This window comes from Nyctibius grandis, chromosome 5, assembly GCF_013368605.1.
Source record: "Nyctibius grandis isolate bNycGra1 chromosome 5, bNycGra1.pri, whole genome shotgun sequence".
NCBI classification, from domain to species: domain Eukaryota; kingdom Metazoa; phylum Chordata; class Aves; order Nyctibiiformes; family Nyctibiidae; genus Nyctibius; species Nyctibius grandis.
This window is the reverse complement of record NC_090662.1, coordinates 78,150,755-78,166,620: the sequence shown is the minus strand read 5'-3', so window position 1 is coordinate 78,166,620 and position 15,866 is coordinate 78,150,755. Positions and strand designations below refer to the sequence as shown.

Below are 15,866 nucleotides of genomic sequence, written 5' to 3'. Positions count from 1 at the left end.
GAATTTCTGCCTGCATGCTTTTGAAGCTATTGGACTGAATGTCAAGTTCCTTTGTAGTTGTCTTGGATTTTTAAACATACATGAAAGACTAAAGCTGTTCTCTAGGAATGTGCTATGAACATCATTATGTGTTATGAATAGTACAGCTCTATGAAAATTCAATATGCAGTATTTCAATTAGTTATATTTCTAAAACATATATTGATGACTTCTCAAAGGCTAACAATGCTGCAGATGGAAATATTACCAATTTTTGGCACAGAAGGTATCTTTAGTTCAATTGTAGTTTTGTTAATAGAAATGGTGGTTTTGATTACTATTCACTGCGAGATTTGAAGTTTCATATGTTTGCAACTAGGAATAAAATATTGTATCCAGATTAAATATTGGAAAACAGTGTGTATGCTGTCCTGAACTGGAGGCATGGGTCCTTTGGAAGAGTTCACCTGTGATAGGTCCATAAATATGCAGCACTCCACTGTTGTTTGCTTTGTAATACCAGAGCAAGTTCTTTTTACTACTTTCTGTGGAAAAGTTATGAGGAAAAACAAGTAGCCTCATGATTAATACCTAGTAGATTAGGGCTTGGTAAATATGATTGTGGTTCACAGAATGGTTGAGGTTGGAAGCAACCTCTGGAGGTCATCTACTTCAGTCCCCCTGCTCGAGCAGGGCTACCTAGAGCCAGTTGCCCAGGATCGTGTCCAGACAGCTTTTGAATATCTCCAAGAAGGGAGACTCCACCATGTCTCCAGGCAACCTGTGGCAGTGCTTGATCACCCTTACAGTAAAATAATGTTTCCTGATGTTCAGATGGAGCCTCCTGTGTTCAGTTTGTACCCATTGCCTCTTGTCCTGTCATTTGCACCACTGAAGAGAGCCTGGCTCTGTTTTCTTTGCACCCTCCCTTCAGGTATTTATATATATTGATAAGATTCCCTCTGAGCCTTCTCTCTCCAGGCTAGACAGTCACAACTCTCTGACACTCTCCTCATGTGAAAGATACTCCAGTCCCATCATCATCCTTGTGACCATTTGTTGGACTCTCTCCAGTATGTCCATGTGTTTTTTGTACTGGGGAGCCCAGAGCTTGACACAGTACTCTGGGTGTGGCCTCACCACTGCTGAGTAGAGGGGGAGGAGGCCTCCCTTGACCTGGGTGGAATACTTTGCTTAATGCTGCCTAGGATACCATTGGACTCATTTGTGGTGAAGGCACATTGCTGGCTCATGTTCAACTTCTTGTCCACTGAGACCCCTCAGGTACTTTTCTGCAAAGCTGCTTTCTAGGTGGGTGGCCCCTAGCATATACTGGTGCATGGGGTTGTTCTTTGTATTTCCCCTTGTTGAACTTCACGAGGTTCCTGCCAGGCAGTTTCTTCAGCCTGCCGAGTCTCTCTGGATGGCAGCTTGACCCTCTGGCATATCAGCCCATTCCTCACACTTTTGTGTCATCTGCAGATTTGTTGAGGGTACACTCTGCCCCATCATCCAGATCATTAATGCAGCTATTAAACAGGATCAGACATAGCATTTACCCCTGCAGTACATCACTAGTTTCTGTCTTCCAGCTATAGACCTCATGTCACTGATTGTCACCTTCCGGGCCTGGCGGTTCAACCAGTTTTCAATCCACCTCGCTTTCTGCTTATCCAGCCCACACAGTCAACAGCTTCTCTATGAGGATCTTAAGGGAAACGGTGTCCAAGGCCTTACTGGAGTTTAGGTAGACTGTCCGCTGCTCTCCTCTCATATACCAAGCTAGTCGTTTCACCACAGAAGGTGGTCAAGTTGGTCAAGCATGACTTTTCCATGGTGAAGCCATGCTGACTACTCCTGGTGACTTTCTTGTCCTTCCTGTGCCTGGAGATGATTTCCAAGATTAGCTACTCCATCACCTTCCCAGGCATTGAGGTGAGGCTGACTGTCCTGTAATTCCTTGGGTCTTTCTTCCTGCCCTTTTTGAAGATAGGAATGACATTTTTTTTACCTCCAGTCCTCAGGCACTTCTCCCAGTTGCCGTGATCAGTTTAAGAGTGTTGAGAGGGGCCTCGCAATGACATCAGCCAGCTCCCTCAGCCCTTGTGGGTGCATCCCATCAGGCCTCAAGGACTTAATTATGTCCAGTTTGCTTAAGTATTTCCTGACCTGATCTAAGGGCAAGTCGTTCTTGCTCCAGGCTTTACCCTGGTCTCTGGGATTTCTGAAGGCTGGTCCTGCTAGTAAAGGCATTCAGTACCTCAGCCTTTTCCATGTCCTGTGTGACCAGGTCTACCGTCTCCTTCAGCAGTTGGCCCCCATTTTCCCTAGCCTTTCTTTTGTCATCTCTACTTATAAAAGCCCATCTTCTTGTCTTTGACATCCCTTGCCAGGTTCAGTTCCAGCTGGGCTTTGGCTTCCGAATCTCATCCCTGCATTCTCAGACAATGTCTCTGTATTCCTCCCAGGTTACACATCCTTGATTCCAAACTGTGTATGTGTGTGCTTTCTGTTTGTTTTTGAGTTTTGCCAGGAGCTCCTTCGTCATCCATGCAGGCCTCCTGGCAGTTTTGCTTGACTTCCTACTCGTTGGGTTAACCTAATCTTCTGCAGTCTTTTTTTGTCCCTTTGCAGTCTGCAGGTCAGTTTCCTATCTAGAGAAAGAAGGAAAACTCTCCTTGTGTAGTTTTTCACACATATTTATATATAGTAATATAGTATACTATAGTAGAGTACTACATAAATAGTAATGTATTTATAAATATAGGTAGTATATAAAATTGTGTTGGGTATTATACCTCAGTATCAGTAGCTATTGATGACAGCTGGCAACCCCTTCCAAGTTAATGTTTTGTTCTTTATGAACAGTGGTGGAATTCAATTTAGAGATAAAAGACATGAGAATGTCCTCATGAAGATAAACATTCCTTTCATGCTTACCATGTTGTTTAATGGGAGCATTCTTTTTTGTCAGCTTCCCTGTGATTGTTCTCCTGTTTGCTCCTTCTTTTTTGCTTTCTCTTATTATGTCCCATCATTTAGCTTATGTGGGGAAGCAGGAAAGCATCAGTGGCATAAGATGCCCTGGCACAGTTGTAGCTCTATCCCAAAGAACTAACTATCTATATAATGTTTTAGAAACCTGAAGGCAGTCAGAGAAAGCTTCCTGAGCCAAATGTACTGTGCTATTTACCATATCATGCAGTTTTGATAGCAAAATAAATATTAATAGTAAGAACACTTAGTATTATTTAACAGATTGTTCTGCATGTGAGCTAGCTCTTGTTTTTCGTGTTTAATGTCCTCTGTGGAAAGTCTCTGTATTTACATCCTGTAGAATAAATGAGCAGATACAAACTGTAGTTGTTCTTAACATAGTATAAATGTATTAAATGTGACAAGGTAGAGATCCGTGTTATACGATGCAAATACTTGAAGAATTGTTACATGTGGTGTAGGAAGTATAATTACGTTTCAGTTTTGGGCATGTACAGGCTCTTCCATACTATTTCCTTTACATAGTTTTTCACATTTAATCAATCATAATGTCTCGCAGCAGACTGGTCCGCTCTTGCTCAGCTCTGGCTTAGCTCAGTTCTAACTCACCAGCTAATGTCCTCACCACTATATTAGGAAGTTGTTCATGAAAGCTGGTTCGCTACCTCACTTCATTATTCACTTCAGTCTTCTATTGTTGTATGCTCCAGGTAGCAATGATATTTACTTGTATAAAATAAATGATAATATCTCCTTGGCTCCTATGGTGAGCTTAAGGTTGTGCATACTGCATGTTCTTTTGGTTATATAGGGAAATCTGGAATCTTTCCTTCCTTCCTGTAAAAATGTTTGTCCTTATCTTTAGATTCTCAGCTGTATCTTTCACTAGGATATTGATGATATGACCAAAGTCAAAATGCTTGCTTTGCAATAGACCTGGAGGCAGTCCTGTGTCTTAGTTCTGGAGAGCTCATATGATTTCACATGAACAGAAATAGTGATGAATCTTATATATAATAGCACACTCTAATGAGTATATTAATTAGCCGTTATGGACTGATTCTCATCATGTTTAACTCAATTTTTCAGTGATTTATTTTCTGTTGTATTCAGTATTATTATTTTTTCTCTATACGTGGGTGAATGGGAAGAAATGTGTACCTTCAAATGGGAAGAAGTGTGTATCTTCAAATGAGAAGTTACCAGTTTCTTATCAGAATCATTATGATACTAAATGTTACTTATTATTTTTTAAAATGATACTTTGAAAGAAAAAAAAGAGCTGATAATTTTTGTGGAGAGGAAAATCTTGATGTAATGGAGGAATTGAGTCTAATATGAAGAGTCTTAATGATTAATGATAATGGTGAAGATTCTATGATTTAATTGTATACAGCAAAACTGTGTAAGGTGAATTTGAAATTTGTCTTCTAGTTTAGTTGCCTGCAGGGAACTACAGCTTGCCTTTTCACGTTATGACAGAAATTAGGAGGGGAGAGAGTACATCACTTTCTAAGATGTTGGCTCAGACTTGCAGCTAATTCTGCAGATACCATACAGAGGATAGGCAGTCAGCATCAACTCAGATAACTGGCTTGCACCTTATATATAGTAGTATAAGACTATTAACAGGTGTTACTGAAGTATTTGTACAGTTAAAACGTGGGTGCTTTGTGTTAACTTACCATTTTATTGGCATGTTCTTCCTGATTTCTTTTTTAAACAAGGTTGATGAATAAGTGATGTAAAATGTAAAAAGCACATAATATCAATTGACCCCAAAATACAGGATTTTATTTTATGGATCATATTTGATTATTAGTGAAAGTGAGCAAAAAATTTGGAATCTTTTCCTGAATTGATTTTTTTTCTTCTGTCATTTTTTCCCCACATATGTGATCTCATAGTGCTTCTTTTCAGTACTGGCTTTTGCTTCATCTGTGTATTACTGCTCTGATCTTTTTCTAATGTTATAAATTGCGTTTATTGATAACCTAATAAAAAAAAGAGGAAGAATTAAATTAAATGTCTTTTACTCTGATCACAAGAGAAAAATCAGTGGGGAAAAAAATACCTGTGGAGAAAATATCATAAATTCAATAGGTATGATATAAATCAATTTCTTCAGTTATTTTAAAAACTTTGGAGTTTTTTGGTCTTAGTTGTGGACACTATAGAACTGGGATTCTGAAATTATTATGGTGTTTACTGTTGTGGGCTGATTGTTACCAAAAGATACTTTGATATGTAGCCATTTGCTTCCTTTTCAGGTGGCTGTGTTTGATGTCTCTAATTTGCAGTGTCAAGTCCTTTTTTGATGCTGTTTTTGATACGTGTTGAGAGCACTGACACAAAATAATTTTTCTAAGCATCCACTTTTGACAATGAGGAGAATTGCAGTTGCTTTGAATTAGATGAGAAGAAAGTGAGACAGCGAGTACCTTTTCTTCCCTTCTTGTATGTGCTTTCACTTATTGCCGTTATGATATGTGTGACATGTGCAGGCATGCCAGAGTGGAAGGTTAGTAGGAATCTGTGCGGAGTCTGTGAGTGACATGTACTTTTCCCAACAATTCAAGACAGTCTGCCTCTTAAAAAGTTAGTAGAAAAATATATCAACTTAAGGGTAAGTAAATATAATGAAATAAAATAAGTTTGAGGTCTTTACTCTCCCTTCTTCCCCCATCAGATATCACAAATCCTCTTATCCCGGATCTTACATAGTACTCTGAGAGGTGTTACCCTTACGCTTCCCAGTGTGCACACATGCCCTGCGTTTCTGTTGAAATGTTGGATGCTAACAAAGAACCCTGTTTAAACTGTTATGTGAACAATGGTTCACTTAAACTGAAATGATTTAGGAAGCAATTCAGCTAAATTATCTAAAAAGTGGCTAATGCAATTGGCAGGCAGTGACAAGCAGCTGGATGGCAGGTGGTCAGAAACCTTTCCTGCTGTCACAGCTGCTTCAGAAGCCTTCTCTGCCCAGTGGCATCCTTGGGAACTGCACCTCTCAGAAACTCACCAGACATTTGGATCTATTTACCTCTACAGAAGTTTGATTCACAGGGGCCTAACAAAAGAAAGAGAGAGTCTGGAGTCACTTGGATTTAAATTGTAGGAAAACTTTCAAAGTTTGATCCCATTTTCTCATCCTTATCATTCAAGTTTTATTTAATATATTTCTGAAGGCACATATATTTGGTAGCATTAAAGCATGTATTCTCATGCATAAATTTTTTGCAATGATATGTTTCCTCATATAAGAGTCACAAACTGGAAAAAATTGAAACATTGATAACCACTGAGCAATGAATTGCCTGTTACTTTCGTACTGTGCCTACATAGAAAGCCTCATGCTCTCTGGAATGATAGTCAAGATTTTGATCACAAAATAAAATAAACCCCTCTGTCTTCAAGTTTATGTTAATTACTGTCAGTGTTCTGATGTGGAGATTCTGTCTGTCACAAGGCACAAGGGGAGTGGGTGAAAGTCCTCTGAAGATGATTTTACGTAAATTTCAAACTTCTCAAGTCATGTTTGATTCCTTTCTTAAAAGCATTCATTAAATAAAGGAAGAGAACAACTATGTTCTTTAAAAACCTCCCTGAAGTCACGCAAACCATGCAGGGGAATTCTACAAGAGCCAGAAAGCACAAAATTCTTCTTTGATAGGAAATCTGAATATTATATTTTAATTTCAGGTCTGTACCATTCAGAACTCTTTGTAGGGCTTTCCTTTCCTTTCTTACAAGCAGAATAATAATTCTAAAAGTAGTTATGTCAATTAATTAAGCTCATTTTCCTATGGAAAGTACACATTTTATTGAGGATTTTGTGAGAACTGGCATGACCATTGTTTATCAAATGACTATGCTGCTGTTCTTGAAATGTTTCTGTTGTGTTCATAGCCACCCTTACAGTTAAAGGAAATAAACTTACAGGCCTGCTGTCTTAGCTGAAAAATCTTGCAAATAGACACAGAAAAAAAGACAGTGTAGGGTTCATCAGACTGGATGAAGCCCTTACTTGGAGGGAGCATTGCAATGTGACCTTAAACTTTTCATCTGTGTGCTTGTAATAATGCCCTTTCATTCTTTCTTCTACCTCTGTTGTAGAAATTGATTGCTAGACTGACCCAAACAAAACTGATGCCTCACTATTAGTTCTTTACTAATGACTCTTTTCTTTTACTTTAAGAATTTTAAGAAAGTAAGTGCTCTAAAATGTGTTGAACGGAATCTTCATGTTGGTAGTTATACCTTAGTGTTAATGCTTCATCTTGTGTTACCAGTTCACATTTAGTATATGACTTTGAACAAGTTACTAATTCTGAAAAACTTGAGAGATTTCTTGTAAGAGGACAAACTGCATTTTTTGCTTTGTGTCTTGATTGACCTCGTAATGCTAGTGAGAGGCACTGTACTTGTTACCAGAATGAAATGTCACTTCCTTGGTCAACACACTTGATCCACTATGTCTCATTGTTGTGTTCAGGGTAGTCCTGACATATCTTAGATGGAAATCTTACTGTTTTAACTTTTCTCATGTAAAGGCTTTTCTCAAAAGTTTTTTTTCAGCTAGAATAATTAATGACCATTAACTTCCCCTTTCTATATAATTCTTTTTTCATATTTGTAAATCCAGGATATGCTACTATAGTAATTACATTTTTCTCATTCCACTCCCTGCGCACCCCCCCCCCCCCCCCCCCCCCCCCCGCCCCCTCCATGTTCACTTTTCACAGGGAATGTTTTTGTTAATGATTTGTGAAATTTTGGAGTTAAGCACTGGATCACATTTTTCCCCCTCATGCCAATACTATAGTTTTGTACTGTAAAAATATTTCTAGATCAGCACTTTTTTTTTTTACATATATAACATCCGGGTTTGACTAGTTTGTGGTGTCAGTGATACCTGTGCATCACAATGTGATTAAACTGATGTACTCAGATGTTGTGCATTATGATCTGATGTAGTAGTTTATTCACACTTCATAATATTTCCATCTTCAATTCTTCTGCTTCATATCAGTTGCTCTTGCAGGTCTTCACAAACAAAACAGTTCTATTCAAGAGAATCTGAATGTCTCATATTTGGGCCAATGATAAGAAGTTTGTATAGCTATAATTTCAAACTTTTTGCTAAGATGGACCTTTCAGGAGAAAGAAACTGAATGGCAGAGCAGAAACCTCTAATCAAATATAGAGTTACAGACCGATTAATTTCTTTTTAATGGTGTTATATGGCCTTTCATAATAAAATTGAACATGCTTTGTTAGACACTAGGTTTTGCTTATTTCAAACATACAGATCTTAGAAAACATGGAATTGTATTAAGTAATTTCAACTTGAATTCATCCAAAAAGCAATAAATATGTAGTGTAAGTTGTGTATGGTTTTGCCCTGTAATCGCTGCAAGGTAAGGTTTGTGATGAATGTCTTTCTGCTTTCTGCACCAGTTTTCCAAGGTGATTTAAAGCACCTATAACCTGCTCTGCTAGTTGGTTTAAGAAGAGATCCCGGAAGCAAAGAATGAGGGAGAAGGGAAACTTTTTAATTTTTTTAGTAGCTGGTGATTTGAAAAAGTGGTGCTGCTCATTGATAAGTGTGGAATGCTGATGAGAATCTAATGAGTTGTTCACATTGCAGACTCAGCGAACCACAGACAAGCATTTTTATGTAAAGGCAAAAAAATGCGAATGCTCTTCTCTATGTTATTTTTACATAATACCATGAATAAAATAAAAAGTAAACAGTAGAGCTTTATTTGAAAACTGTATTCAAGATGTCTTATGCAAGAACACTTTCCTGGGAACCTTAAGAATTAATAAAAGATAAAAAAGGAGCTATGTAACGAGTATGAGAAGGGTGTGCTCTTCTGAGGAAGCTGAATCTGATACTGGTCTATTTCAACATTTTTATTAATATAGGCAGTAAATAACATTTGCTAAGAGTGATTTGGAAGTCCTGCCCTCCACAGATATACCAAGAAACCAGAAAAATCAGAGCAACAAAGAAAATAAAAAAAAAAATGTGGAGAGCCATTTAGAATTATCTGGGGACTAATAAAGTAAAATTCAGAAATAAAGAAAAATAAGTTTAATACTAGGACCAACTTGAATTGAGGTTATGTATAATATCTAAATAGCCAAGATGAAAGAGGGTAGATTTAGATTAGATATTATGAAGAAATTCTTTACTGTGAGGGTGGTGAGACGCTGGAACAAGTTGTCCAGAGAAGCTGTGGATGCCCCTCCCTGGCAGTGTTCAAGGCCAGGTCGGATGGGGCTTTGAGCAACCTGGTCTAGTGGAAAGGTGTCCCTGTCTGTGGCAGGGGGGTTGGAACTAGATGATCTTTAAGGTCCCTTCCAACCCAAACCATTCTATGATTCTATAAGATCTGTGCATTTCTTCATGAAAGATACCAAAACTGAGGAAAATAATTGGTCTTTGCTGTCATAATTAAAATTGTTATGTCGGATGCCTATGTTGTATTATAATCTTTCCATGTTTTTGACCAGGAAAAGCATAAGCAGGAGTTAGAAGACATGAGAAAAGCTGGACACGAAGCCTTGACTATTATTGTTGAAGAATTCAAGGTAAATGAGTTGCCAAGATAACACAATTTTCAAATAATATTATTGTTATAGTATATAATAAGTATGCACTACAAGCAGTCTTCTTTAGTACTGCTTTTTCTGGTTGCTTAACCTCTTTCACTTTAAGACTGTCTTTTCTGTTGCTTCCAATTTAGTCTATTTGGCCTGAAATATTGCATGACCTGTTTCCTCACTCTGCACTTTGGGAAAGATAAAGTACGTTAGCCATTTTCAGTAATGAAACTTAAAACCAGAACAAACCAAAAATGCTCAGTCAGTTGTGGTAAACTTTGGGTTTGACTATTTATCACATGTCCACATTTTGGATCTCAGTCTCAACAAACTGCACTTGCAGGAAAGCAGCCTCAGAACTACTCAGCAGGTTTTTATATACACAGCACTAAGAGGAGTTAAGGATGAAATAAGGCCGAATACGTAATTATTCTCTCATGTTGTTCCTAGTTCCTCTCAGCTGGTAAGATGAAAGAACTGGATGTTACCATGCAGGATAAATCTGTGTCTTCTGTACTGTTACAGAAACTTTCTAGAAAGAAATGCACAGAGAACAAAAACTGAATCAAGTTAGGAGAAGGAGTAGGTAAAGCTGAGAATTCTAATTAGACTTAAAGAGGTAAAGAAGACCTGATGGGGGGAAAAAACCCTGATAATGGGAAATAGAAAAGAAGGATGTTTTTGAGAATGAGAAGGGAGACATGAGACCTGGTAGGCAACTGTGACCTGGGAACACAAATGTGACAATGTCGTTAGTCAAGGGGAAATTCAAATTATAACTGTTCAGCAATGGTGGTTCATGACCAAGGAATGATCTGGCATGAAGGGCAAGAAGGCCCAACTGCAGAATGGTTTAAACTTGCTGGAAGCAGGGATGCCAGAGACATAAGGACTCCACGTAATAAGGGAGTGAGGTTTCCCTTGGTAATGAGATAAGAAATGGCACAGGATTGTCACGTAGCAATCCATCCTGGAATGTGAGTGCTCAGGGGCCACTTCTGGTAAACAGCACTGATCCTGGGGGATGCACTGAACACTGGGCTAAGGTTCCCCATGCCGATGCTCACATGATCAGTGCTGGTGCAAGTGTGTATAAGGAATTGTCTCATGTTACGTCTTTGCACACTCTTTGTGGAGCTGCTTGTGGAGGTAGGACTGTCCAATCCATTATTCATTAAATCTTTTTATGTTTAAGCACAAACATATTTAATTTACCTCAAGGGGTATGATAAAAATTCCCCAACGTTAGTTAGGGTTGGAGTGGAACTGTCAAGGTGAAAAGGATAGGATTGAGGTTGGATCTTGTGATTCAGATAATAAGCTGAAAGCTTGAATCTAGGACCTGCTGGTCAAGAAGCCTGCAATACTTTGTTAGGGAGGGTAGGCAGGTTGGTTGGTTTGTTTTCAGCAAATACCCAAAACTTAATTGCAATGTATGTTTCTTTCTGGTGGTGTCAGGGTCTGTAGCTCCAGCAGAGCTATCTGTGCCAGATTCCCAAGTCTGCTGCAAAATTTGGGATCCTAACGTTATGCAAAACTTTTTTTTTTTTTAATTTGTTTCTATGAGGCTTGGAGACTCTGTTCCTCACGTGTAAGGTAGGCCTACCAAGTTCCAAGTCTGAGAGAGCACGACTCTGTAGGGGACCTGATCATGCTTTTAGAATCCTCTGCTTGAAGGCAGCCCATGTCGCAGGCTGCAGAAAAGTATAAAGTAATTCTAGTCATCATACATGTTTGCAGCAACTCATTCTTATTATATAAGAAAGCCTTTTAGTAATTTTGCTAATAACTGTTAGTACTGTTTTAGCTAATATTGAAATTGAACTTTGTGCAGACATATGTCTTTCTCTGTCAATACAACTCATACTAATTTCATCTAAAGGGAACCTATCCAGAAAAAAGTTTCAAAAGTTTCCATTCATGAGAAAAGTTAAGAATGGCCACTGGTGATGTCCCCTTTCTCCATACCTCCCTCAGTTCTGGAGGAGAGTTATTGCATTTCTTTTCCCTTACTTCTTTGGGGACCACTTTGCAATAGAAGTTCTTGAATGGGAATTTTCTTTGGACTGTCCCACTTTGGATGGGCCATTGAACATATTGCATATCGGCATTTTTCATTTCTGTTTTGTGCTAGATGTGTATAAAATTATCTGGCTGTTTCTGTGTGAACTTATATTTCAAAAACCCCAGTGAGCTATTAGTAATTGCTGTACTTAGGTTTCCTCCTTTTTATTTCTGAAAATATAAACAAATTGTGAAATGCAACAATTTTATAGTATTGAATGAAAGTTCTGTATGTTTTTCTAGATATAATTTTTCACCATTTTAATGCCTTTGTGTGAGCTAAAGGAGAGTTTTGCATGGATGATATTGTCACTTTTGAGGAATAATTTCTTCATGTATAGTTGGGTAAAGGAATGTACTCATGTGCCATATTGATTTTTGAAAACTGTTTTACCAGTCAACAGCAGCTGGGAAGATCTGATGTGCCATCTGGAAAAGAAGATTTATGTTTATCAGTTTCTATGATTTGGCAGAAAATATTAGGGATTTAATTGAATACTGTGATTCTAAGCAATGTTTTTATTTAGCATATTATTTCTTGTAGACTGTTTATATTCAAGTTATCTAAAGACATTCTTTAATACCAGGGAACCATGGCATGAATATTCTTCATACAGGTCTTCCTGTTGCTTCATGTGGTTGGTTAGTTGCCATATTTTGGTCAGTGAGATCACACTACTGTGAGGAAAAATAACATCAGATATGCTAGCCTCCGAGTAAAATACTGCAACTAACCTTGTCTGCAAACGTGCAGTGAGTTATTCTTCAGGGTAGAAGGAAAAATCAAAATAGTTTGTTAGGTTTAAAAAAAATCAAGCTTATTTTGGTTGTTTGTTTATAGAGTAAATACCTTTTTAGTAACCCTTTACTATGTGCTTAAAAAAAAAGGGAATAACCGAATCATCAGAGAATTCAGTGAAGGCAAAAACTGTTCTGTAGCTTTGTTTGAGAAAATACTCTTGGATTCTTTTAAAATGTTAATTCATGTTTAATATTTTAGTATGGAACAGGGTTAAGATTTTTTTTTTTCTTAAGTAAATGAGTCAAATGTGGTTTTGTAATTATAAAAGTAATATTTTACATCTTGGGGACTTTTTTCATGTCTTCAGGAATTTATTGTATTTATCAGACATGTTGGCAGTTAGTAGTCGGTTAACCAAATAAGGAGTCCTACATACAGCATTTGTTTAAGAATGTAAAGTAAATCTGATTAGTCCTTTTAGTGAAATACAGAATTGTGGAATTCATTGACTCTCTTAATTCACGTATGATTAGCCATGCTTAATTTTGTGCTGAAATATGTTGTCTTTAGGATTTAAGACTGTGCTACACTAATACATATAATTTATATGCAGAAGCGATTTCCATTTTCAGTAGATTTTGTAAGTGCTACCTAATTAATCCCCAAATTACCTTGAGTCTGGAAATTCACGTAAGCAAGTCTAATGCATTGTTTAAAAGGCATAGGAAGGAAAATCTTTCTTACGATTAATTCAGTCCTGTTTTGCGTTTCTTGGGTTTTAATGAATGAACTGATACAGATTATTCCAATCAAGTGCTTGCTTATGGCCCAAATTAGGTTCTGTTGCAGTCATCACTGTTGGAATTATGACTAATCCTCTCTGATAGCAGCCAATTATAATTTTGTAATGCCACTCCAAGAAGAGCTGTAGCATGAGTGAATGTAATGTCCAACATTGCTTGTTTATGGATAGCTATGTAAAAATATGAACCATTTATCATTAGCCCCAGAAAATAATCCTCAGAATCCCTCAAGCCCCAAATCCTCTAAATTAGATATTGAAAGTCTGGGTTGAACAGCAATGGAAAAGAGTTGACTACTTGCCTTTTCTGTATTCCTGGCATAGATAAACCTTTCTGGTAGTAGATTTTGTGGAAGCGCCTTTCTTTTGGCATACAAAGGAAAAGAGTTGCCATTTTTTCACTTCTGTCTACAAGGTTGCCAATTTAGTAACCAAAATCTCACATTTTTCTTGCATTTAGAGCTAATTATTACTCCTTGCAGACTTACTGCAGCAAGACTCTTTTTTTTGTTGTTGTATCTTTCTGTGCTTGAAAATGGGTTATGTGTTCCGATAATCACTCTCCTGTATTTTGGGGAATTATTTGTTGTAAAAGGAACAATATTTCTCCACATTGATCTTTCATTAGGATGTTATCCCTGGGCAGACCAGGCACTCAAGTTTAAGACCAAACCCTCTCAATTCCTACCCTTGTAGTGACTGGTCCTTTTTAATATGGCAACAGTTTCGAAAATGGAGCTTACACAAGCAGTCAAATACTGAATGATCTAATTTCAAGGGCCTGAATATACCAAAGCCTTTAGAATTATTGCAGTTGTCTTTGGAATACTAGCTTGCTAAATGTGCTGGGAAAGTCATTAACAGAGACCATTAGACACATTGTAGCACAAACCCTCAAAAACCTTGGCCATTGTTAAGCATCTCACATTCTTATCTTCCTTTCAGCAAATAAACCATCTACAACACAGTCACTAAACTTGTATTAAAAAACATGGGAAAACAAATTAAAAATGAACTTAGCATTCTGTGTAGGCCAAGTTTCCCCTTCTCATGTTTACCTAATTTTGTTTAATTTTTGTCTTTCATGTCATTATTTTTTTTAAACTTTTATCCCTGGTAATTAACTACAGTAAAGAAAAGTAAATGTAGATCTTGGAAATTATGCTTGTGGAATCATGTCACATTTTCAGATATTTACCACAAGCAACATAAGGGTTTTTCCTCTGCTTGTTTAATCAAGCTTTTCTTCTGAAGTTGTCATAGTTCTGTAAACAGACGAGTTAAGATTTTTAATCTGTTTTGTTCGTATTTCTCACCATATAAAATATCCTCTAATGTAAGCTTTAAAGAATATGAGGTTACAGGCAGGTGTATTTATTTGATGATATTTATTTACTTGGATTATTTTATGTGATTGTTAGTCTTCTAAAAGACAGCTTGCATGAACCAGATGTGTGTTTCCTTCTATGGAAATTAACTTCAAGATGCAAAGCCCTTTCCAGCCCTTCCTACAGTGAGTTTTGTCTATCAGTTTTCATTGTTTGATGGTTGTTTTTTTTCAGCTTTCCAGAGTGTAAGAACAGGCAGATTTGCAAAGAACGGGATATGTGAGGTCCATCAGATTGTCTTTCAAAAATATTTGTGTCAATAATAGACCTCTGAACTGAAAGGTTACCCTCTAATAAACAAAGGAAAATTTAAAAGATTTCATTACAAAAGAAGTTAATCTAGAATCAGGATATCTTTTTTTAGACATCGTTTATCCCTAGTGAGGAGGGACAACTCTTGAAATGTGGCCAGTTCTCAGCTCTTTAAAACACCAGCTTAGTTTATTAAGTTTCCAAGATGACATACTGGCTCAGAAAGGCCTGACACATGAATAAAAGGATACATTCAAAAGTTGTTGCAAGGGCTTGTATTTCACTTCCAACTTCTATACTTGTCCATGTGTAAGTTGCACTAGAATTCAAGTGGGCCTTGAATATAATACAATATTGGTTTTTGTCATAAAGAGCTGATGGCTAGAAAAGGAGAGATTCCTTGTCCTTTTTATAGCGTAGGAGTACTAATGTACAACAATGATGCTACTATAAAAATCTTTGTACAGAATTCTGATAAAAGCAAGGTACAATCAAGTCGCAATCTTCTGAAGATCTGGCTATAAAAATATTTTATTATTGATTAAAGCATCTTGATATTTTAAAAGTAATTGTAAAAATTACAAGATATCTCTCCCTCCCTTTTTAGTAAGGATGACTTTTTATATGTGATTCTGACTATAGAACAATAAATATGGTGTTAAATATTATAATAATTGAAAGGTTTGATTAGGAGTGTTTGCAGTTTGTTTCTGGCAGGAGTCTGGGAGAACAGTGTTTTGTGGAAGATAAATCATTTAAACTCACGTACCAGTAAACCTGAGATATCTAGATAAACGGCACATAGTATTCAAACTGTAAGTTGTTGATTATTACTGGTATACCAAAAGCAGCTGAAAATGAAACTGAAGTTGTTATACCACTTTACAAAAAACACGTTGCCCTATTCTTGTGTTTGATTCAAATGTCTTTTATGTTATGTCTTTGAAACACCTGACTAAAATTCAGTTCACACTGTAAACAGGACAGTGGTTAGTGAAACCATGAAGCTTCATGCCCTGATGCATGT

At 37.1% G+C, this 15,866-nt stretch overlaps 1 protein-coding gene across 1 annotated transcript in view; it reads left to right on the top strand.

Annotated features, from left to right (window-relative positions):
- Positions 1–15,866, top strand: part of CCDC91 (coiled-coil domain containing 91) — a 160,425-nt gene that overhangs the window by 63,555 nt on the left and 81,004 nt on the right. Inside the window, 1 exon segment of the mRNA XM_068401709.1 lies at positions 9,502–9,579. Coding sequence (XP_068257810.1) covers positions 9,502–9,579 — 78 coding nt within the window.